We start from the raw sequence: 25,876 nt of genomic DNA on the forward strand, positions 1-25,876 counted from the left end.
AAGGAAGGAAAGAAGGAGAAAAGAGAGTGAGAAAAAGAGAGAGAAACAGAGATAGAAAGAAAGAGAGAGAGAGGAAGGAAGGAAGGAAGGAAAGAAGGAAGGAAAAGAAAAAAGATTTGGTAATTGATTGGAATGTGGGGTGGGAAAGAGTGAAGAGTCAAGGATCACTGAGAGATTTCAAACATACAACAGGAGTTCAACATACTGATGAAATCACAAATAGAGGCAGTGGGACGCAGGAGATAGAATGCTTGTCAGAAAGATCTAGGCTGAATTCTACTTCAGATAATGACTACATATGTGATCCTGAACAAGTTACTTAATTTTTCTCTGACTGAGTTTCCTAATCTGTAAAATAAGAGATAACAGAACCTACCCCCGGAGTTGCTGTGAGGATCAAATGCATGTACATCACCTATAAATCTGAATTATTGATGGTAATGAGCTATTATCACTAATATCAGCAGAAGCTCTCAGGGTTGTCAGTAATTTTTGATCAATGATTGGCCCAATTAAGAGAAGAATATTCATAGCTTTGTTTTGAGGTGAGAGGTACATTCATTCCTTCTTGGATATAAGGACTGGTTTTTAGCAAATAGTCTCATCCAACACAGCAAATCAGTTACACACACATACACACATGTATGCACTCACATTTTGTCTGAGTAATGGTGACTTAAAGCCCTATTTTTTGTTGACCTGAAGTCTAGTGACCATTTTCCAAAAGCCAAAAAAGTGGCTCTACTTTGCCTAGCTACCCACCATAATTTCTCAAGACTCACTATTTCTTTCTGCCCAGATATAAGCAACTAATCCTAGTCACAAATTCAATTATTGATTTAAAGACATTTTTAAAAACCAGGTTATATAGAGTTAGGTAATACTTCTAATCACCTTAAACCATAAAAAACCTTTATAGAGGGTGCAACAAATTTCATTTATCAATAAAATCAGGCAGATAGCTTTGGGGGTAATTTAATTTTACAACCTTTTACAAAGACCAGGAATGGTCAATGTATACATGCTGGTTATAATATCTACATTTGTTCCTGGGCAGTGGTGGTGTAACAGAAAGAGTACTAGACCCTGAATCTGAAGATCTGGGATCTAGTTCAAGTTTTATAACTTACTAGTCATGTGAGCTTGGGTCTGGCAATTTGTGTCTCCGAGCCTCAGTTTTTCAGTTGTTTCATCTGCAAAATATAGTTAATATTATCTGTATTATCTACCTCTCAGAGTCGTTACAAGGATCCAATGAAATAATGTTAATAAAATCAATTTATAAGCATTAAGAACTAGAAAATATATCCCATTATTAAATTTCACTGATGGCAGCTCCTTATCCTTCACACTAAGAAAGAATTTTAGCATCAAATCAGGTCAAATATAGGATTCTGAAAAACAATCCATGAATGTCTTTAGAAAACAATACTCCATCTGCTATGCATTTTAAATAACAAAAATGTGAACATTAATAACTTACACATGTAGCACTTGAAAGTTTACAAAGGTAGGCAGCATCATTACTTCCACTTTATAGATGAGGAAAATGATGTTCATAAAACTTCAGTGGCTTTTTGAGAGCATATGGTAGAAATGAATAGAAATGAGATTCGAAATAAGATTTTTCTTCTGATTTCTAGCGCAGTATTCTTTTTATTACTCTCTCTCTTAATTTGCATCGTTTAACTTAATCATGACAGTAAATGAATATAATTTGGATATTTCTTTTCAGAAATGCTGGTTAATCAACTGGCCTGATAACAACATTTTATCCAAAGAGATGATCAGCAACAGTCGTAGCGGAGATGTCTGGTTTAAGAATTTTCTTTTGATTTTTCATATTCTAAATGATTAACCTTCCTTTTCCCCTCTGAGCAGCATGCCAATGTTATAACCATATGGAGCTCAGCATACCAGAACTCATTACCTGGATACTGCTTAATTTATATTGATGGGAGAATCTTAGAACAGACAGGAAGGAATCCCTTCCTAAGTAAAATTAAAAAAATAAAACCATAACCAAAACAAGAAACCAACAATCCAAAGCCAGACATCAAATATTTTTAATGCACTCCCTATTGCATTTTATAGCAATAGCAGGGTGAGGGTGATGGTCAGGATTGTTCAATAATTCCTATTTGCTGGTACTATATGATTATTCATAAAAATGAATAATATGGAAATATATTTTATGTGATAATACATGTATAACCCAGAAAAAAAGTAAAATAAAAAAGATTTTTAAGAAATTCTATTTGCTCTTCATCCTAATACTGACTTGCTGACCAAAGGAGCTCCTGTATATAAATTGTTTTTCACTCTGGGTAACAGTGTCAAAGGATCTATAATTCTCTTTATCCTTTTGATATATCTCTAAGCTCCCAGCAAGGGGCAGTTCTTCTGGCAAAACACTTTATTTCTTCCACAGGAATGTTTCCCCCTCAGATGGTACCTCCCCATTGTGTTTCCAATACATACAGGCCTACCAGCAAGGGCCCCTGGCTAATGTTATTTATAAAGACAACATGAATGAATACAGCAAAAGTGAAGAGATCTTCCCTATCTCCAGACAGAAAGGTTTAAGGCTCCCTTAAAAAGCCGAAGGGGAGAAAGGAGATACATTATTATTTTCTTGGGGTCTATAATATAGATGAGTTACAGTAACACAGCATTTGTACTAATCTTAAACAGCACTTTCTCTCTCTCTCTCTCTCTCTCTCTCTCTCTCTCTCTCTCTCTCTCTCTCCTGGCCCCTTTCTTTGTGCTTATTATATAGTGCAGTAGATAAACTGCTGGATCTAGAATTAAGAAGTTAAGAAAACCTGAGTTCAAATCCAGCCTGCTGTATGACCCTGGGCAAGACACGTAACCTTTTTTTTTTTGCCTCAGTTTCCTCATCAGGAAAATAAACTGGAGAAGGAAATGACAAATCACTCTAATATCTTTGCCAAGAAAACCTTAAATGTGGTCATGAAGAATCAGAAATGACTGAACATCAATAACAAACACTGCCTATACTTCCATTCTCATAGCTCCATGTGGCCTTTAAAACTTCCCTTTCTTCAGCTTTTACTTCCTCTCTAGCTCCTTAGTCTCTCCTGGATTCAGAGAACTGCTTTGCTTTTATTTTTAAAAATATTTTATTTTTATTTTCTAAATTAACAAATGAGGGGAAATGTAATAGATCTGAGAAAGTTCCATATCAGATTTAAAAAATATTTTTTAAGTGTTTTGATGCTTAAAAGGAAAAAAACTTACATTATCTAGACTATTCCTTTATGTGGAATATTTAATTCTCCAATGATGATGGATGGATGATATACTGGTACAGTTCTTTAACTGCTGTCAATAAACCAACTATCTACTGTATTCATGGCAGAAATTTTTTTCCTTGGTCTCTAAGTAAATCTTTCTGAAAGGGTGGATTTGTTCTTTTTTCCGCTTCTAAGTCAACATCTCCAATGCACAGTGCCTTCTTTTTTCTTTATAACATATAATGGGTTTGAGTAGCCTTGATGGGGTTGTGCTACATTATTACCATGTATACGGTAAGTGTAAAAAGGGTAAACAGACTAGAAAAAAAAGCAGTAGAGACCCTATTTCACAGGACCTGTAAAATAACATCTAAAAGGCCCCAAAACCTCTTTATTCAAGAACAAGAAGGTTCATTTCTTAGTACCTCCATAGTAGCAGCAAGCCAGTGCCAGTTGATGATAGGAAATGACTGGTACCACAATGAGATGAAAGGCAGGGAGGGGCAGAAGATGACAATGTTTGCAGTATTCTCTCAAGAACACCACTATTGAGTGAAAACTACTAACTGATGATGCATTTGTCTCCAAACACTGCTGACTACAAGAAGAATGGACTCAGAATAAAAGGATTTTATATTTGACAAGTGACTCAAAATTGCTTCTTTCATCAAAGTGATTGGAGCAGTAGATAACACACATTAAAAAAACAATTATCATTTTAAACCCAGTATTGAACATTCTTGATGGAAATGCTCTCCCCAATACATGGAACTCTCCAGCCATTTTCAAGGTCACTACCATATGTATTTATCCAAGCGTATATTAAAATCATGTAAGATCTCTTGAAAGACACAAAATCAGAAATACCTTAGAAAAAACACAAGAACAACTGGTGTTAATTAATATAGAATGAGGCATCAAACAGGGCAATGTATCCTTGACCGAAGGTGTTTGCCACCAACAGGGTCCTGTGCAGAGTCTCAGTATTTCACTCAAAACCACCATGAGGCATTCTGGCCATATTTCTATGATGCTGCTGGGCGGGTGCCTCTCCCTTTCCACCTTCACCTTTTCCCTTTTACTCTGGGAATAGTAATCAATTAAAAGAAAAGATGTGTCTATCATTTGACTGATAGCTCCACTCAATATCCCTGTTATCCAAAAAAAATCTTTATTGTCTACTGCTCTCCTATATGAGTTGTTGTCTTCTATGAGAATATAAGCTCCTTAAAGACAGATTGGCTTGCTCTTTTTGTATTTATTTACATTACAAACATTAAGTTATGTTTGTATTTATGTTATGTATTTATGTTGGCACACTTTTGGCTCAAGTTATCCATTTAATAAATGACAGTTCATTCAAGAGAGATTCCCAACAGGGAGAGATGTCCTCCTCCTATTTGTAGATGACATTGTCAGACACTCAATAAGCATTTAGAAATACCTACTATATGCCAGGCATCATGTTATGTGCTGGTAATGTAATGACAATGTCAAGTCCCAGAAAAATGCAGTAACACAGGGGAAAAGACTGGGCATGTGGTTTAATTGGTGTAGGGAACTTCTAGATAAGGAAATCCCCACCACTAAGTCTTAAAAGAGTTGACCAGATCACTAAGAGATTAAGTGACTTGTCCAGTGTCCCATAGTGTTAGAAGTGGTACTTGAACTCAGATCGTTTTGGCACTTAGTCAGTTTTGGTGGCATTGTGGACAGAGTAATGGATCTGAGGTCAGAAAGACTTGAATTCAAATTTGGCCACAGATATTAGCTGTGTGACCCTGGGTAAGTCACTTAATCTATGTGCCTCAGTTTCTTCAACTATAAAATGGGGAAAATACTATATTGTATAAGTGGTAGCAGAGGCCCAAATAATATTTCATTGATATTTATAGTCTTTCTAATTTTATATAACTACAAATTATGGTAATTCTAATGAATGAAGGTTCAGAGTCCTGATGAATCTCAACATTCAGATTCCCAAAAAACTGATCAGTTGACAGAGCATTGAACTTAGAGTAAGATGACCTGAGTTCGAACTTGAGCTCTATTACTGCCTGACTCCTAAGGCAAACCATTGCCTTTTCTAGGCTAGAGTTTCTTTATCTGCAAAGTGAAAAGATCTGTTGAACTTCCTTAAGGCTTAGCTGAGGTGCTACCTCTCACCTGAAATCTTTCCTAATTACTACCATGGGGGGTTTCTGTTCTCTCCTCACATTATCTTTTGTGTCAGCTTATATAGTCCTATCCCATCCTCTTAAATTATTTGAGAGAAATAACTTTTTTTTTATAACATTTTTGTCTTTGAATCGCTGATGCCTAAAACAGGAATGACTTTCACACAATGGATGCTAAATAAACATGTGCTGAACTAAATTGAATAAATATATTTATTTAAAGTTATAATCATAGTCACAGATTTAGAACTACAAGTTATATTAGAGACCATCAAATCCAGCCCCTTCATTTTATAGATGAGAAATCTTAAAAAAAATTTTTTTTTAAACCCTTACACCGTCTGTCTTGCAGTCAATACTGTGTATTGGCTCCAAGGCAGAAGAGTGGTAAGGGTAGGCAATGGGGGGTCAAGTGACTTGCCCAGGGTCACACAGCTGGGAAGTGTCTGAGGTCAGATTTGAGCCTAGGACCTTCCATCTCTAGGCCTGGCTCTCAATCCACGGAGCCACCCAGCTGCCCCCTATAGATGAGAAATCTTAGAGATGAGGCAGAGAGAAGCTGGTACTTATCCAGGGTCACAGAGCTAGGAAAGGTAGAATTTGAACATTGTTCTTCATGATTCTAAGTATCACATTCTATTCACTACATTGTGCTATCTCTTTCAGCATTCTAGTTCTTTGCCTTTATGGAAAAAAAGAAGCAGAGAGTTCACTTGGTTTGGAAGCTTATGTTTCTGTTGTTAAAATCTGGAAGAGCTTCCCATGAACAAGAAATTTGCCAGTTATGACATAAATCTTTCAATTAAAATGGACAGTTGCTTCAGCTTAATATCTACTCCTCCCTCCCTTCCTTTCCCCCCTCTCATTAGGTCTAATTCTAATAGTTTAGACCAAGCCACATACACACAAAATTTCCTCAAGAAATCCTCTTTCCAACACTTTATAAATGGTAAAGATTCTATCCCCTAATGCCTTCTATGATGTTAAATTTGATTTGTTTTTTTTCCACAATCCCTTTAATATCTCTAGTTCTACATTTTGTCTTATTAGCAGCTTCTACTTGCTCACTATCCTTATAATTTCCCCCTTATCAATTTGTGAGAAAAACAGGACCAAGAGGCAGATTCTTTTAGGCCCTCTCTAAAATTACCTTGGACAGTGACATAATTTTATGGTACTTGTTCATGAAAAACCCCAAAGAGCTGAATTTATATTTGAAATGATCATATAGGAGGTGAGAACAACCTATCCTTCCATTTCCCAGAAAGCATGTTCACTTACCAATCCCTCTATTTGCATTGAAATCTCCAAAGTTTAGGCAACTGGACTTGGAAGTGAATTTTCCACATATTCTAGGATGTGGAAAAACCCCTGAGATCACCGCTTTTTTAATATATTTTATGCAACTGTCACTTTTAACACTAATACAAAATAAATGTAAGTGCATAAGAGGTGCAAATGAAATTTGTGTGAAATGTTGCTTAATCAGACACAATGAGTGCGATACAGAAATACATTTCACTGAACAGGGAAACAAAAAGGAAAAAGGGGAAGTGGGAATTAGAAAGTAGATTAAGGGAGGGATTAGCCTGAAGCAAAATTAACTCTAAGCAAGGATGTACAGAAATAAAGCTTTAGAACACGTTCTGAGGTAGCAAAAAATGGGAATCTGAGGAGGTACACATAAATGGCTGAACAAGTTATGGGACATAAATATAATGGGATATTGTTGGGTTATAAGATGAGGGGGGCAGTTTCAGAGAAACATGAAGACAAATTGATACAGAGTGAATAGAATTAGAACAATCTATACAATGACAAAAATATGGTAAAGATAAAACTTTGAAAGAATTAGATATTCTGAATACTGTAATGATCAACTGCGATTTAAAAGGACTAATGATGAAACATGCTATCCTCTTAACATAAGTGAGAGCGTCAGGATACAAAATGAGGCATCCATATTGTTTCATTGGAAGACACGTTTATGATGTTGGGTTTTTCTTTCATTCTCAATTAGGGGGAGGGAGGGCATGGGAAGGAAAGAAGGATTATTGCTGACTGAAAAAACTTTTTTTTTTTAATGCTTTGTAAGATCATTAGAAAGAAATGTCATGCCTAGTTCAGAACTTTATTAACTTTTGGCTATAAAATGTTTTAAATTGGCTTACCAGGCTCTCATATACCCCCTTACCCAATTCATTCACCATGCTGCTTGCCAAAGTAATCTTTCTGAAGAACAGGTCTAAATGGCTGCTCGATAGGCTCATTCCATCAGTAGTTCAGCTCCCATTGTCCATGGGGTAAAATACAAACTTCTTTTTCTGGCATTCCATATAACTTAGTTCCAACCTATCTGTTCCCCTATATTTCACACCACTCCTCCCCTTAGGCATTTTACATTCTAGCAAAACTGGACTACTAGTCTCTTTCTGATTTCCTCCTATACTTTCCCACTCAGTTCATGTCCCTGAAACTCATTTCCTCCTCATTTTCACCTATTGAAACCTTCAAGCAAGAACTAAGTTACTCCCATCCTCAGTTAAATGAATCCTTCCCCTATAATTGCTTTCTCCTCAAATTTTCTTAGTGGCCTTGGTCTTTCCTTTATTTCTATCAAAGACTATTTTGTATCACATTTACTTATGTATATGGAAAAACCTTCCTTAAGTTGTAACTCTTTAATGTCAGAGATAATGTGTATTTTTAATCTTTGTATTCTTTGCACCTGAGATACAATAGGTGCTCACTATATTTTTGCTAAATTTTAAAAAACTTGCTCACTAATCTCTTTTGTTACCATACTAGAGAAACCACTCACTCCTGAATTTCCTTAATGTTTGTGCCTTCCCTTTAGCACACTGCCCCACAGACTTAGGCCTAGATTGAACTACATTTTCTGCCAGGCTTGCCAAATCTCACTGGTTTGGGAATAATTCTAGGACAGATATTAAAATGTTCCAATGTTCAAATAAAGCTTTTATTAAGCATTTCAGCAAGATATAAATCTCTCAATCTGGCTTCCTGGCAATGTCATTGGTATAAGGCACCAGCCAGTTCCAATTCTTCATGTAATATAAAAGTAGTGCTTTCCCATCATGACACTAGAATGACATTTCTTCCTTCTGAATCCCCAACCCTTACGCATGAGGAAACTGAGGTTGAGAGAACTTAAGTGTTTAGTTTAAATGCCCCCTTTCACCTGGCAATCTTGCAGCCATATATGACTATAACACTCTTCTGTGATCAATGCCGATGAGTTCATCGTAATGTATGCCAAAAAGGTTTTTCACTGGCAGAGGATTAATGCAGGAGCTCTTGACAGCTGGAGACCAGGGATGGGTCAGAAATTAAAATGAGGTCTTGGCTAAGTTTCAAAAGGGATGTTTGTTCATTTCACAAAACCACAGTGGAGCTTGATTGGGATTTGCCTATAGTACTTGAGACCAAAATGCCAAGGATTGTTACAGGGAACTAAAATATGATGCCCACCTATGTGAAGAATAAAAGCCTGATCATTATTGGAATGGATGAGGCCTCCAACCAAGCACTACCAATGTCTAATTTTCAACAAAGACAGATACATCTTCTGTCCTTCCCCTAGGTTCTTTCCTCTTCCCCCAAACACTAAGATGTTGCCCCCTTTTTAAGGATCAACCTTAAATACTAATGCTCTCAGAGATGGTTTTTTTTAAAAAAGGGCACAATGCATACAAGCAAAACCAAGAGAACATTATATACAATAACAGAAATATTGTTTGAAGAATGATTGTATATTTATACCTCCAGAGAAAGAACTGATAAACAGAAATAAGATATAGTTTTACATACAGATATATTTCTTTGCCAAATGATTCCTTCTCTAATGGGGGGAAAGGTGAGAGTTAATAGTATATTAATGTAACAAACAAACAAAAAATTTTTTTTAAGTTTAGACAGCCACAGCCATGGCTTGGTGTTTCCCATCAGTGATCTTCAGAGTCCAAACTCTACCATGATAATGTGATTTAGTGAAGAGCACATGGGACTTTGAATCAGATATTCTGAGTTTAAGGCTTCCGGCTACTATTATTTACTAGCTGCATGGTCATAATTTATTCTGAGACCCATTTTTCCCTGTCCATAAAATGAGGGGGTTATAAAAGTGATCTCTAGGACGTCTTTCAGCTTGAAAATCTGTGATCCAGGGGCAGTGGGGTAGCTCAGTGAATTGAGAGCCAGGCCTAGAGATGGGAGGTCTTAGGTTCAAATCTGACTTCTGACAGTTCCCAGCTGTGTGACCCTGGGCAAGTCACTTGACCCCCATTGCCTAGCCTTACCACTCTTCTGCTTTGAAGCCAATACACAGTATTGACTCCCAGATGGAATGTAAAGGTTTAAAAAAAAAAAAGATGATTTCTAAGGCCCTTTACAATTAAGAAATTCTAAGATTCTATGGTATTGAAGCTTTTTCTATACTAACTTTCTGATTGTATGAAAGGATTGTGGTAGTTATTCTTATAACAGATTAAATTTACAGAATTAAAAACTAGTAGATTAATGGAAACTGTAATCACGTAATATCTCTTTGAAAGAGGTGTGTATATGAAATGTGTAACACAAATCAGTAATATCTAGAAGGGTTACCTATAAATGGAGGTTGTGACTTAATCTTAGTTGAGAAAACTGAAGCTCAGCAAAGTTAGGTTACAAAGGTAGCATGGTATATACTAAAGGTTCAAATCAATCAATAAAAGGAAGTATGTTTTGGGTAATAATACCCATATAACCTAGACTGAATTGCTTGCCAATTCTGAGAGGGAGTAAGGGAGGGAGACAATTTGGAACACAACTTTGGAAAACTTATGTGGAAATTTGTTATTAAAATAAAAAATAAGATAAGCAAAACGACTCTGTGCCAAGCAAAGGAGATTGCAAATACATATATAATGCATATGAAACAACCCCAACTCTCACCAGCTCTGCTACTTACTACTCGTGTTCCCTTGATTTCTAAAGTCACCTAGAAAAGGAATGGTTTCGAGTAAACAACCTCCAAGATGCCACCCAGTTCTAAATTCCTGTCACTTACATTAAAATCCAATCTTCTTTCCATGACATTATTTGTTATTGTTAATCAGGTTCCTTTTAGTCCTGTCTGACTCTTCATGACCCCATTTGGGGTTTTCTTGGCAAAGATACTAGAGTGGTTTGCCATTTTTTTACTACAGCTCATTTTACAGATGAGGAAACTGAGATTCTTCTGCCTTAGAATATATATATAGTATTGCTATACAAACAATACAACATATATTCTATTGATTCTAAGACAGAAGGTCAGGGTTTAAACCCTCCCCCCCAAAAAAAACCCAATAATGGTATTGATACCCAGATTACTATTAGACTATACAATGATTATTCACTGGTACTTAGGTGATACAATGTTTAGAATATTGGATTTGGAGTCAGGAAGGTCAGATCTCAAATCTTGCCTCATATATCTACTAGCTGTATAATCTGAATAAGCCACTTAAGTTCTCTCAGCCTCAGTTTCCTCATGTGTAAGATGAGGAAAATAACAGTACCCACCTTACATGTTTCCTAGGAGAACCAAAATGCTTTGCAAACCTTAAAATGCTATACAAATGGTAGCTATTATTAATTTTTATTCTTTGTTATTAGAAAAACTACTGGACTGAATACAGAGTAAGAAAGACTTGGGCTGAAGTTCTAGCTTTGCCCCTTACTATCTATGAAAACCTGGCCAAGTCAAAACACCTCATTGAAACCTTAGGTTCCTCACTCCTAAAAGGAGATTATAATGGTTGCCCTACCTACCTCCCAGGACTAGTATGAGCAAAGCACCCTTATAAACTTTCTTTCATTTTGTAGTCAGTTAGGCACCTAGATAAATGGTAACTGATATTACATGATTATCTCCATTGTATAGGAGAGAGATGTGTATTTGGAATATTCTTAAAAAAAAATAACCCTTACTTTCTGCCTTAGAATCAATAATTGTTTCTAAGGCAGAAGTGTGATGATAAGGGCTAGGCAATGGGGGCTAAATGATTTACCCAGGGTCATGAATCTAGGAAGTGTCTGAGATCACATTTGTACCCGGGGCATCCGTTCTCCAGACCTGGTTCTGAATCCTCTGAGCTACTGAGCTGTTCCTGCTTCTAGAATATTCAACGCAAATCTAAACTATAGTCAGACTTAGAAGGTCACCAAGGTCCCTATGAATTGTCCCACTTCTAAGACTTTTAACATTACACGCCTAAGACTGAAACAACTACGACGATGTAGGAAAACAACCTCACATGATTTCCACATCCCTTCAGATCCTCTTTGTCTTCTTTAGGGAAAAAAAGATCTAGAAATACAGATTGTTCTCTGAGTGGCAAACAAAAACAAGACATACCATGGACCAGAGCCAATAAGATGAAATAAAATGAAACCCACTAAAAATAGCAGACAATATTTATTCTTCAAATTATCTATTAAGACAGTCACTAGAATTCTTCTAACATCAATAAAAATAGGCTCCTTACCTATTTCTTTCTCCATCACATTTGAAAGCATGCTCTTAGAAACTGCAGGGGGACCGAGAGAATCCATCTCCTTACATTGTGGACCCCCTACAGGGCTATGTCCTTTTTTCACAGATGATAGGAAAAAATCAATTTGATTTGGGTAACTGGGAAAAAGAAACAAGGAAGCTCTCTGCTGGATGACTTCAAACTGGGAAGAAATAAATTTAAAAATCCATCTGTGATCATATCTTGAGAGCAAACCTAACAGCTCCCTTCAATTTCTGGCCCAGTGTCTGAGCGAAATGGAGTTTGTCACATCCACAGCAGCAGGAGATTAGTGGGGGAGAACTTCACCCAGAGCTTTCTCGAAGCACCACGTCAATCAATTTGAGCTTCTTAACTGAAGTTGAGCCCAAAGCAACTGGTTCCTAGTACTAGCAGCTGTCTACTACATTATGCCTTCCCTTTCCCACTCCAGACTCAACCCATACATTCACAACCTTCAGGTTCCCAAGGATTATAATACAGATCATTAAGATAGCCTGACTTAAATATTGGAGAAATAGAACCAAGAGTCTAAAAAACCTTTCGGTTCAGAAGTGCTACTGACCTAGAGCAAAAACTTCACATCCTTCCTTCTCCGTCTGTATCAAGAAAAATGAAAATATCGAACAAACGAAAAATGGATTGAATGTATGAAGAATCTTGACTTTGAAAGGCAGAATTAAAATTAATTTACTTTGATTCTAAATGGCTGTATGAAAGAAATGTATATCACTGTAGCCTCAGAAATAGTTATGAGGCTCATAAAAATCCAGAGATCTTGGCAGTGTGGGGAGAGAGAAGGAACATAAATGGGCCCTGGGTATCCCCAAAAGGAGCCACATTTTGAAATGCTCTAGTCTAGTCTTGGCACTGACACTAATATAGTTCTCAAATAATGAGCTATTATCAGTCAGCTTTTTTTTCAACAAGACCCACGGGACATACTATTAGTACACTACTACTATCATATCCCTTTCTTTATGTTAGGGAACATTTTCTTATTTTATGAGGGGGTGCACATTTGGGGGTGAGAGAAAAAGCATTTATTAAGGGTCTACTATGTGTCTAGCACTGTGCTAAGTGCTTTATAAATATCTCATTTATTCCTCACAAAAACCCTGGGAAATACAGCACTATTATTATCCCCATTTTATGGATAAGGAAACTGAGGCAGACAGTGGTCAAGTGATTTGCCTAGGTAGGACCACACAGCTAGTAAGGATTCTTCAAATGTGAACCTAAGTCTTCCTCACTCCAGGCTTCAGTACTCTATCTACCGTGCCCCCCGGCTGCAGTAAGATCTGTGACTTCAAGGAAATTAGCTATGCCAATTCAGATAAATACTTTCTCCTTGACCAGAGAGTTGTCTAAGGTATTAAGAGACTAAATGATTGGGCCAGGGTCACGAAACCAGTATGCGTGAGAGGCAGGACTAAAATCACTGTCTTCCTGGCTCTATGGCCAGCTCTCTACAGACTATTCTATGCTGTCTCGGTATGTAAGTTTTCAAAAGATATTTTTTTAAAGTCCCTAAATACTGGGGAGGGAAAGAGGGGACAACACGGGGGAATTAAAGGTAAATTATATTGTCTATGTTAATTAATTTTAGAGTTAGAATCATAAGAAGAAGAATTTTCAATTACTCACCTCTCATAAAGTCTACACTATACTTTTGGCAATGATTCTCTGAAAGGGATAGATATCCTTCCACCAGAATGCTTCAGGAAGAATCTTTCCCATAAAATGAACCCACACTACCAGTAAATTCTCTCTCTCAATCTGGTCAGATATATTAGATAAGCACTTTGTAGGAAATGAAATTTTAGAGTTGAAACTAGACTGTCTTAGTAGAAGGTAATCAAATCAGATGGCAATCGATTCTGCTGTAGTTTTAAAAAATGCTTTTAAATCCAAATCCATAATACTTTTCACAGATGTCAAAAATAGATATTAAATTCCATTAGTGGGTTCTAAGAGTCTAATAAACACAACCCCCCCCCTTTTTTTTAACCTGAGTGAAGCAGATGACAGGATTTAGCACTGGAAGAGAACATCTAGTTTCCTCCCATATCCCTCTTCATTTTATAGGTGAGGAAACTACCACACTGGCTGTTCCACTTTTTTTTAATTTAAAAAAAAAGGGGGGGGGGGAAGGAGGAGAAAATATCCCGTCTTACTTATTACAAAAATACTAGTATATAACATTTTAGATAGGACCATCAGCTGTGGGAATCACTGGGAAAACCAACCTATTATAATGGAAAGACTGCTTCAAGGTAACAAAACCTCTTTTAGAATGTATTGTTGAATGCCCATCCAACTCTTTGTGGCTTCATAGACCATGGCCATCCATGAGGTTTTCTTGCCAAGGATACCATAGGGGTTTGCCATTTCCTTCTTGTAAGTGTTAAAATTAATGGTTTGGCTAAATATATGGAAATTATAAATCTTTTATTTATAAAGTAGAGAAATACAAAAGGGTAGAAAAGACATTAACCTATCTAACCAAATACTGTTCTAGTTCAGGACTTTTTAACCTTCAATCAGAATTAAACTATCTCCAGAACACAGGAAGGGAAAACCAGCTATCCACTCACCCAAGACAGTGAATCCTGAAGCCTACTTTCTTCTATAAGCCGACCTTCTTCTTGAAGCCAACTTCCTTCTTGGAGTGACTCTCTTTTTGGAGCTCACTCTCTACTAGCTTCCTTCACCAGATTCCTTCACTAGCTTCTCTTCATGGCTTGTGGTTTCCTGTCCCTGCCCCTTTTCACAAGGGCTAATCACAGCTTCCAAATTGTCTGAGTTCTCACCTTTGGAATCATACCTTTCTGAGTGTGTGAACTCTTAAATTTCTGGCTTGTTCTCACCTAGCATCAAGTAAGGTGTGAACTTAACTAAGTGGCTTTCAGGCTTCTCCCACCTAGTTCAAGCTTGTGTTGATTCAAAGTTACTGCCAACAAAAGTGTTAACTAAGCAGAGAGAACAAATGATTCCCTTTTCACAAGTGTGAACTCAAAGAGAACCAAGAATTCCCTTTTACATTCTCCAGCAGATCCAATAGATCCTTTTGTCAGATAATCAGAGCCACATGAAGAGGAAGTTATTAGGCTAGATTGGAACTCAAGTCTTTCTGATTCTGGGTCCAGGAAACTACCCATTGAATCCTTCTCTTAGGATACCAGTTTACTCATTTTTAAAATAGAGTAATACTATCTGCACCATCTATACCATAAAGTTATTGTGAGAATCAAATGAGATCACCTATAAAATTGCTTTTTCTATCTCTGAAAGCCTATAAAAATGTAGTAACATTGGAAATCACTGGGAACTTGGGCATCTGTCTGGAATGGATTGGGTGAAATTTATGGGACTAGGATGTGACAATGACCAAGATGCTATCTAAAGGTTTTCTATATAGACTTTTCTATAAATTATTAACGTGCACCTTCCCTTCCCTCCCCAAATTAAAATAAAAAGTCATCTGTACATCAAATTCATTCATAGCAACCATATGGTAAGCAGCTGTAGCATCCCTCAGTTCTAAATCTCAAAGGCAGAATGAAAATTGACAAAAATAGCAATATATGCTGCTGACTGCCCTAGTTAGAGCCATGAGAAAACAGCAGGCAAAATAGTGCTGAGGCTTGTTCCATTTAGGCTCTGCCTTTGTGGCCCTGTAGACCTCACACTGGGAAATCCACCCTAGTCCTAAATATTTGTCACTTGGAAGGGTCACAAGATGGCTAGCACAACTCTACTTCAGGACATGCCTGATAAAACCTGCTTGTTGGGTGGCACCCCAAAACAGCTGGGATGTAAGAGGTAGGAGGCTACTCTTGGGATAAGAAGTCTGGGCTGGAATGTGGGCTTTGCCTCCTAATAGTGGGGTGTCTTTCAGGAAGTCATATTTCTTCTCTGTGTCTCAGGCTCTTCGTAATTAAAATAGGAATAATAACACTATGCCTTCTTTTCCTCCTTACAGGATTGCCTTCAGGATCAAATGATTGGTAAAATTCAAAAATTCAAATCCTCTCTAGGTGCTTATTTCCTATTTTCCATTTCCTCATATATAAAATAAGAAGGATGGACATCTAGACCTAGAAGGTTTCCTCCAGCTCTCCAATAATAATAGTGATGACGATAATAATAGTTAGTATTTAAATAGCACTTTAAGGTTAGAAAATATTTTCAAATATTATTTCATTTTAGCCTCACAGCAACCCTGAGAGCTAGGTGCTAGGATTATCTCCATTTTACCTCTGAGGCAGACAGAGGTTAATAATAATAATAATAGTAAATAATAGGAATAATGACATTTATATAGCACCTACTATGTGTCAGGCACTGTGCTAAAAGCTTTACAAATATCACCTCATTTAGGGCAGCTATGTAGTACAGTGGATAAAGCACCAAACCTGGAGTCAGAAAGATCTGGATTCAAATCTGGCCTCAGATGCTTCCTAGCTGCATGACCCTAGGCACTCATTTTACCTCATTTGCCTAATCCTTGCCCTTCTGTCTTAGAGTTGCTACTATGAGAGAAAATTAGGATTTTTAAAAAATTACTTCATTTGATCTTCTCAACAGATTTGCAAGGTAGATGCTATTATTATTCCCATTTTACACATGGGACGACTGGGGCAAACAAAGTTAAATGACTTGCACAAGGTTATACAAACAAGAAGCATCTAAGGTCTTCTTGAAGATCTCCATGATATCACGGCAATTTTTGTTAACTCAAAGAGACCCAGTACCCAAAGGAAAACTTTGAACTTATCATTACTATGAGAAAAAGTCTTTTAAAATCTAGATGCAATTGATTATTTGGCAGGTACCAAACCTGGCACCCCCAAATTCACCTGAAACTCACAAGTCAACACTAATATGATGTTTGCATGCACACGCAGATGCAAAAAAAAGAAAGAAAGAAAGAAAAGAAAGAAAGAAAAAAGAAAAAAAATACCTTCAAACTAGAAGGAAGAGAAGAGATACCAAAGATGGCAAATTTATATCGTGGCCAACTTCATTTTAGGGTTAGGAGACAAGTGTAAAGTAAATATATGGGAGGGAAGCTTGCGGAATATAATAGCCAAAGAATGGCATGGGGCCAAGTTTATTTTATAATAAACCAGGCAATACTTATAGAGAAGATAAAATTTCAAGTTTGTTTTTCAAGAGTTGTTTAATTAGAAGGAGAGAAACCACCTTGAAGGCTAGATTGAGGAAAAGTACAGAGTTGGTAAAGTTTCAAAATGAAAGTGATCTGATTAATGACTCTAAGCCATTAGGTGATAAGTATGGTGGAAACAGGGGTTGCATGGGAAGAGTTGGTTATAATTATAAGAGATTTTAGAGTTCATCTATCTTGACATCTTCATTTTACAAGTAAAGAAATTAAGAACTACAGAGTACTTAAGTAAGACCTGACCAAAGTTACAGACAGTGAGTAGCAGATTTGGCACTAAAACCCAAGTTTTATGGCTCCAAATCCAATGTTCCTTCCAATGTACTATGTCTTCTTTCCCACTAGATTCAAGACTCCTCCTGAGAGGTGCTTGAATCTATAACTCTGTTGGATACTTTTCATGCTTGGGAACATTTGCTTCTTTAAAGTTTTGAAACTTCAACTTTCCAAAGAGAGACTCTTTTGGCTTTTGAGGTGCAAACTATGAAGGTTATGAATGTCTAATTCATAATTCAAAGCAGAGTAGAGGACCTCAATCTAATGCCTGTCATAGTTCCCACAGGAAAAATGCCCTAATAGAGTTAGATTAGAGAGAAAAACAAGTTGAGAAGATGGCAGTGGCCCATTAGATGGAGTGTTAAGCAGTGTTGAGAGGAGAGAAAAATTAAAAAACAAAACAAGGAGTACTTAAGAAAGACTGGGAAGAAAAAATGTACCTTCAGAATGAGCTCTCCCTCTTCTGGGTTTTGTTGTTTGAAAATGTTGTCTTCTCTGATTTTTTAAATTAATATTCATTTTGTTATGAGAAGAAGAAAGGAGATGGTATAGAAGGGAACTAGAGTCAGTTTGGGGATGTCATTCTAACAGAAATTTTATAGTGTCAGGTGAGAAACAAGGATATCAGGCAAGACTCAGGAACCTGACAGGTACCAGAAATCAAGGCAAACTAACTAGGGTGAAGGGATAAAGGACTGTCAAGATTCAGGTAAGACCTTGTATTAGGGTCCAGACAAAGAGGTACCAGTGTCTAAGAGATCTTAAGATTGAGCCAACTCCTAGAGTAACAGGAAATTATCCTCTGTTTCTCAGTGAGGTGGGAATCAATCTATCTGGGTCAGGACCACTGCAGGGTCTAGAGATAGGAACAGATGAATCACAGGAAGGTGGTCATTCTATTCCATTCCATAGACATTTTAAAGCATAAACTGTGTTGAGAGTACTGTAATAAATAATTTAATCTCATCTAAATGGAGATTGTAGTATTAGAAACGAGGGCAGTACTAAAAACAGATTTGGTGTTTTGCACAGTTGAACTTTGAAGATAATAAGAGGATCATAGATTTAAATTTAGAGTTAGTTAAAGAGGAGCTTAAATGTCATCTACTAGCCCAACCTCCTCATTTTACATTTTACAGATGAGAACACTGAGGCTCAAAGAGAGGATGTGACTGCCTCTTTGGGAGTTGACTGCCAAAGTTCACACAGATAAGGTGGTATCGGGGTTGGGATTTGAACCTGGGTCCTTAACTCCAAAACCACTGTTCTTTTCAAAATACCACACAGCCTCCACAATACTAATAGCTATAATATAATAATAATTTTAAATTTAACCTAAATGGTTCAATGAATTGAGAAACAGGCTTATAGCTCGGCGGTCCTGGGTTCAAATCAGGTCTCAGATTCCTCCTAGTTTTATGACCCTGGGCAAGTCACTTAACCCCCATTGCTAGCCCTTACCATACTCTTCTGCCTTGGAACCAATACACAGTATTAATGGAAGGGAAGGGTTTTAGAATAAATACAATAAATAAAATTCTCTGAGAGTCACACAGCCACTGGAAGGAAAGAGATTTCAAACCCAATTTTTCTTTGAACCTTAATCCAACAACTCTTTCCAAAATGAGGAGGGTATTTTGTAACTGAGGCACTCAGTCAAATTTGAGTGTCTCATTTATGGGCATCACCACTGGAGGTTGGGGTTTGGATGGAGAGCACTTCCCTGTCCTACACCCTTCTCTGGCTTCAACAATAATAGGTAAGAAGCCCAGAGTGGGAAAAATGCAATGCTTAACGTACAAATGGCATTTCACTTGCACGTTTGAGCCGCAGACAGTGTTCTCTGTAAGAAGCATGTTTGTTGTGGTCAAAACATCTCAAATTCTCTTAACAAAAAGCAGTCCTACGGCAGAAGACAGGCCTGTATGTTATTCCACTTCTTTCTTGCATTTTTAATTATAACATTTCACAAGGAGCCAAGAACTATAAGTACAATTTTATTTTCTAAATCACTTTGAAAATATTAAGCAGCTTCCAGAAAAATGTTCATCCACAAGTCCTTCAGATTAAGGAAAGGCCATATGCTGGGTGTGATATTTCATTTATATTTCAGACCAACCTCCTTATTTTGGAGAGAGTGACGACACTCATTTGGCACTTTTTCCAAAACACTCTTTTCTTTCCCCTCCCCTTTTGAGATCGACATATGTGGCAGAAGCGAGATGTGCACATACGCACAAAAGGCCTTTGATGAAAAAGACTGTGCACTGAGAAAAATTATTTTCAACAACAAGAAATCATACTTTTTCTTTTTTTTTAATACAAAATGTTTGTCTTTTCTTCAATCCATCAACTATTTTGAGTGTCTAATGAACAAATGATGCTTGACAATACTTATCTGTCACTCATCTGCCTAGCTTTAATCAGTCAACAAGCAATTAATGTGCCAGGAGCTATGTTAATTGCTTTACAATTATCTTATTTGATTTTCACAACCACTCTGGGAGGTAGGTGCTATTTTTATTCCTATTTTATAATTGAGGAAACTGAGGCAGACAGAAATTAAATGACTTGCCCAGGGTCAAATAGCTAGGAAGAATCTGAGGCTGAACTTGGGTTTTCCTGACTCCAAGCCCAGTTTCTGATAGATACTGTATCACTTAGCTGTCTCAATATGTAAAGTAAGTCCACAGTTATTTAGGGAGGATAAGTCCAAAGTAAAGGAAAGGAAAGTAAAAATCTCATATAGGAGATAATATTTAAGATGAGCTTTGAAGGAAGCTAGGGGGCTCTGAGTCAAAGGAGGGAGGGAAAAGTACATTATAGGTACAACGTACTGGAATGTCATTAGGGTAGCAAGGTAACAAAGAAGATGCTAAGCCTAGAGTTAGGAAAGCTCATCCTCCTGAGTTCAAATGTGGCCTCAGACATTTTTTAGCTGTGTGACCCTGGGCAAGTCACTTAACCCTGCTTGTCTCAGTTTCCTCATCTGTCAAATGAGCTAGAAAAAGAAATGGCGAGCCATTCCAGTGTCTTTGTCAAAGAAATCACAAAAGGAGTCACAAAGAGTCGGACGTGTGGCTGAACAAATCAGCTCTAACATTTTGCTCTTATGATTCCTTTGTTTATTCTAATTCACTCCTTTAATTTTATTACAATTCTGAACAGATCACCAATGAGGCAGCTTGGACTTGCTTATGGATGAATTTTCTTATTGGCTCACTTATCTAAACAAAGGGAGGGTTTTGGAACCCAATAAATGGTAGCATTTTTTCTAGTTCTAAAGAAAAGTCAACCAACAAAAAGGCAGGACTCTAGCCATTACAGCTTCAAAATCACATACAGTAATTGCTAGTTCAATAATTGTTATTAAGCTCTAACTTAAAAACAGTAACAGAGTAAGCAACCTAAAGTGCTAAGAATAGAAAAGTACTTTGAAGATTAAAGGACACCCACTTAAATCCCAGAGAGCTTTCCTTAAGTCGCTAGGAGAAAAGCTAATAATGATTATTCAGATATCAGAACCAAAGTATCCAAGGAAACACTATTAATAGGTCCACACATTTTCTATGATAAAAGAGAATTCAACAGTCATAGTAAGTGACAACACTTGATTAATACCTTGATTAGTGAATCTGTTGGGAATGAAGTACCTTTATAAGGAAGCTGGACAACAAGATAAACAAAACATTAAAAAACCTTCAACAATTATGCAAAGCACCATTGGTCTGAACCACCTGCTTCCATGGCAAAGTTCCTGCTAAATTAGGTGTGGTCCCAACTTCCTATAATACTATATCTACGTACATTAAGTTCTGTCTGTGTCGAACTTAAGGTAAAGAGTCCTAGTGCTGGGCAAAATGGAAGAGGAAAACTTGTCTGGCTTCCCAGTCTCGCCTTTCCCCTCTGTCCCCTTGGAAATGATCCCATGATTCCTTCCTTGATTCCTTCCTTCCTGTTCCCCTCACTAAAACATAGGAAAAGATATGAGATGGGGGGGGGGGGGGACAGCTAGGTGGCTCAGTGGATTGAGAGCCAGGTCTGGAGATGGAATGTCCAAAGTTCAAATATGGCCCTAGACACTTCTTAGCTGTGTGACCTGAGCAAGTCATTTAATTTCCATTGCCTATTCCTTACCACTTTTCTGCTTTGGAACCAATATACAACATTGATTCTAAATGGATTGAAAAAAATACACAGGATGAGATAATGGTCATTTCACTGACTAAGTATCTCGGGCAGAATTTGAACCCAGTTCTTTTTAGTCTCCAAGTCTTGGGCCATATCCGTATGATCTATTGCCTCACTTTAGTTCAAGTGAGTTGCATATACTGCTTAAGTTAGCCTCAATAATGTTGCCTCTAAATGTGGAATAAAAGGATTTTTAAATATGAGCAACCATGTAGGGGAGTCTGTTTTGTTTTGCTTCATTTGGGGTGATATCACACCTTGGCTACCTTAAGGCCGTTCCTGAATATAAAACTAACTTAGTCTGTTGGGAGGGGGTAAGGATGAATGGGAAAAGGCTGAGGGAAGGAGGAAAAAAGAGGGTGAAGGAAGCACAGTCATATATCCCAGCTTTATCTTTCTTAGGTCTGAGAATAAAAAAAAAGACTCCTCCCACTTCTGCTACCCATAAAGATTCTATGCTGGAGTTTCCAGTTTTGCTCCCTGAATTTTATTTTCATCTGCAGCTTATATGCATAAATTTCTTTACAAACATATCCCAAAGTTTTAAATTTCTTACATATAATTATATCTTTAATCACTGGTGTGTATTTTTCTTTGCCTTCTGACTTACTCTAAAACTGATTACAAATAAAAACTCATTGAATGCCAAAAAAAAAAAAAAAAAGGAAATCTTGTCCAAGTTCCTTCTTGAAGGGAAGAATATATTGGAGGTGTCACTAGCTTGTGAATTCCTGGAGTCCATTTGGACTTTTTAAGTCTATCAGGTTGGCTGCTGACTCCTGCCTCCTTTTCCCAGGTAGAGGTCATCTTTTCCACCTCCAACCTGAAATCAATAGCTAATGAAATATATTATGTCTTCTGACATAGCTCGCATTTTCATTAGTACTCAATATTTTCCCATCCTAACCCTTATTCTGATATTGAGGATCATAACTTTTTGCCACCTTCTATTTCTATTAATGAAACTTCTCAAGTGTCTTATTGGAACATATCCTCTGGATTAACCAAGACACTAGCATAACCTTATTTTTATCAAATAGTATTTCCAATATGTATGCTTGAGAAGCTATAAAAGTCTCTATTTGCATAGGGTTATCATTCAGACATAATTCTTGTACTTCACGTTTGAGCCTAGCAAGCCAATGATTTGAAGTGCTAAGACATCCTTTGCATGCAAAGAAACATGACAAGTCAACAAGCAGTTTATGACTCTGACAGTGCTTTTCATGACTGGTGACCTAGATTCCACCCCTGAGAAATCTGGACAAAGTCTATTAAAATGACAGAACCAGCCAGGTTCCTCGTAACTACTGCGACAAGCTAAGGACAACCAGGGCTTCTTCTTTCTTCTTCTCAGCATCAGCAGAGATGAAGAAAACAACCACAGTAAACAGGCTCATCTGTTTTGGTTAAGGCAGGAAGCTAGATAGCTGGACTTGGACAAGATGAGCATTCAATGGTAAGCCTTAAAAAAAAAAAAAAAAAAAAAGGCATGACGGCTAGAAGTAAAGAGGAGAGGATTATGTGCCTATTATCTTTTCTCAGAAGCACTCTTTATTTTATTATGTGAATTTAACAACCTTAGGAAGATTAAATATATTGAAAATCTTAGATATAAGTCTTCTTTTTTTTTAAACCCTTATCCTTTGTCATAGTAATAACTCTAAGACTGAAGGGCAAGAGTTAAGTAATTGGAGTCAAATGTCTTGCCCAGGTAGTATTTGAGGCTACATTTGAATCCAGGTCCTCCTGACTCCAAGCCTGGCACTTTATACACTGTGCTGTCTGCCCTTAGCTGTAAGTCTTTAATTAAACTGACCACAGAATAAATAGTACAAGGATATTCTCAATTTTTCCCACATAACCTATTTTTCAAGCCTTTTACACCTGAATAAAAAGCAAAGAGTAAAACGGAAGTCAAGTTAAATATTGAATAATTCAAAAGTTCATGAATTTAGCAAGGACCCAATAAGCATGCATGAGCTCAGTGCTAAAGGGATACACAGAAGAAATGACACAAGGTCCCTAGTTCCCAAGACTTTACAATTCAGCAGAAGAGACAAGACATCATTATTAATGCAGGCATTTGATTCTCTACAGAGCCTATCCACTAAGATCTCTCTCTATGTTCGGTTGGGTTCTTCATTGCTCTTTTTACACATTAAGAATTACCAGACCTTCAAAAAGATCAAGAAGTGGCCAGATGACAATATATTTGAATTATGCCTGAAAGGAGACACAGCGATACTGAGTGCAACTGAACCAGATTAAAATGGAGAAATATTTAATAGATGATAGATAATTTTAATATATAATTTTCCGAGGCAACAGAGATCGTTTATTTAGGTTTAGTGGCCCCTGTTTTGTTGTTGGTTTTTTTTTTCAGTTTGGTACTACTGGACTAAAGCATCCACACTCAACTGCTGGGATCCTGCTGCCTCCTTAAATTTCCCTGATAATGGAAGAGACAACTTAAGAAATTGGGAAAACCTGTGCCCTTTAAAAAAAAAAAAAGCATCACTGGTGTCCTACTTAACAGAACACTAGACAGGATGTTGGAGAGCTCAATTCTAATCCAAGTTCTACTAACTCTTCTCCCACGTGACCTTGGGGAAAGCCAGGCACAGAGAAACTGAACTAAGTTTGTTCGTTTGAAAAATAGGAAAATCATTCTCATAACTCATCAGTATTGGCAAAAAGTGGGTGGTAGAAACCACACTGTAAAACAATCTGGGATCATTGTATAAAGTGTTCAATGGAAGTCTAGGAATTGCAAAGGGCATAATATGAAGAAAAGCAAGGAAAATACAATCATGCATCTTAATCTTGCTGGAGGCACCCAAGAAATTACCCTGACAACCAGAGTAAATGATACCTTTGTGCAATCTGTTCTTGCAGGTCGAACACAAAATAGTGGCACACGTATAATAGCTCCTCAGAGCACTGTCAAATAAATCACTATTTATTTGAGGTCTGCTTGAGAGGAAATATTCTGAGTTTCTAGGCCAGGCAACTTTAAGCATTCCACTACAATTCTAGTTTATAAAAGTCACTGATCTCTATTTCTTCCTTACTGGAAAGCTGAAAATGAACAAAGAAATCTGATTTGAATGACATCACAGAAGCCTGGTAATGTTATTATACATAGGTGTGTCCAAAGAGCACACCCCACTGAAGTTCCTGAGGTCAGAGCTGGAAGAGACTTTAGGGACCAGCCTAAACCTGCCCATTCTGTTATTCAGTCATGTCTTGACTCTTGATGACCCCATTTGGGGTTTTCTTGGCAAAGACAATGGAGTGGTTTGCCATTTCCTTCTCAAACTCATTTTTCAGATGAGGAAACTGAGGCAAACAGGATTTAGCTACTTGTCCAGGGTCACACAACTAGTTAAGTGTCCGAAGCTGGATTTGAACTGATAAACATAAATTGTCCTGATTCCTTCCTTCCTTTTTTTGTCTGTTTGTGACCCTAGTCAAGTCACTTAATTCTGTTTACCTCAGTTTCCTCATCTTTTAAAGGAGCTGGAGAAGAAACTGGCAAACCACTCTAGCATCTTTGCCAAGAAAACTTCAAATAGAGTCATAAAGAGTAAGATATGACTGAAAAATTGAATAACAGTATTATCATAAGCTATTTTATTTATATTTGAATTTGAGTTTTGGATTTTTGAAATTGAGTTTCTGGATCCCAATATATTTGCAAAAATTAATAGCTGCCTTTTTTTTTACCATAAAATATTCTGAAATGTTATATTTAGTTACAGGTTATTTTAGCACAATTCTTTTGCTTGTTTTGTCCTATGGGGATAAGGGTATAGTTTTTTTAGAAGAACTTGTTTAAGCTTGGTACAAGGAGATCCATCATTAAGACAGTCCTTAAAGAGTCTAATCATTACCATTAATCCAAAAGCTTTTGGGAAAGCTAAAATGAAGTCTAGGTTCTGTTTTCTCTTACAACATACTCATGTTTATAAGAGACAGAAAGCATTATCAAAAAGATAAGATACAGACAAGATAGAAAATGAGTCATAGTAAAAAAAGGAGGGATGTCTACATCTTAGAGAGTAGGAGTAAGCATGAAAGCCTGAATCAACAGATAGCTTCCTACTTCCTTGAGTGTAAGGCAAAAAAAAAAAATCTATCTATCTGCAGATAGATAGATATAGATTTATATATATTTTTGCCCTTTGGCATATTTTACAATGGGATAGAACACTGGTTCTATCA

The 25,876-nt window shown here is 37.0% G+C and overlaps 1 protein-coding gene across 7 annotated transcripts in view; it reads right to left on the reverse strand.

Annotated features, from left to right (window-relative positions):
- The window catches only part of MAP7 (microtubule associated protein 7), a 203,450-nt gene that overhangs the window by 145,106 nt on the left and 32,468 nt on the right, over positions 1–25,876 (reverse strand). For 4 of the 7 annotated variants that reach the window (XM_044677075.1, XM_044677076.1, XM_044677073.1 and 1 more), the window contains exon 2: positions 1,131–1,193. The exons of the other annotated variants lie outside the window; for them this stretch is intronic. In XM_044677075.1, the coding sequence (XP_044533010.1) occupies positions 1,131–1,193 (63 nt within the window). The remainder of the gene's footprint in view (positions 1–1,130; positions 1,194–25,876) is intronic. 7 annotated transcript variants of the gene reach the window in all.

This window comes from Gracilinanus agilis, chromosome 4 (genome assembly GCF_016433145.1).
Source record: "Gracilinanus agilis isolate LMUSP501 chromosome 4, AgileGrace, whole genome shotgun sequence".
Taxonomy (NCBI): domain Eukaryota; kingdom Metazoa; phylum Chordata; class Mammalia; order Didelphimorphia; family Didelphidae; genus Gracilinanus; species Gracilinanus agilis.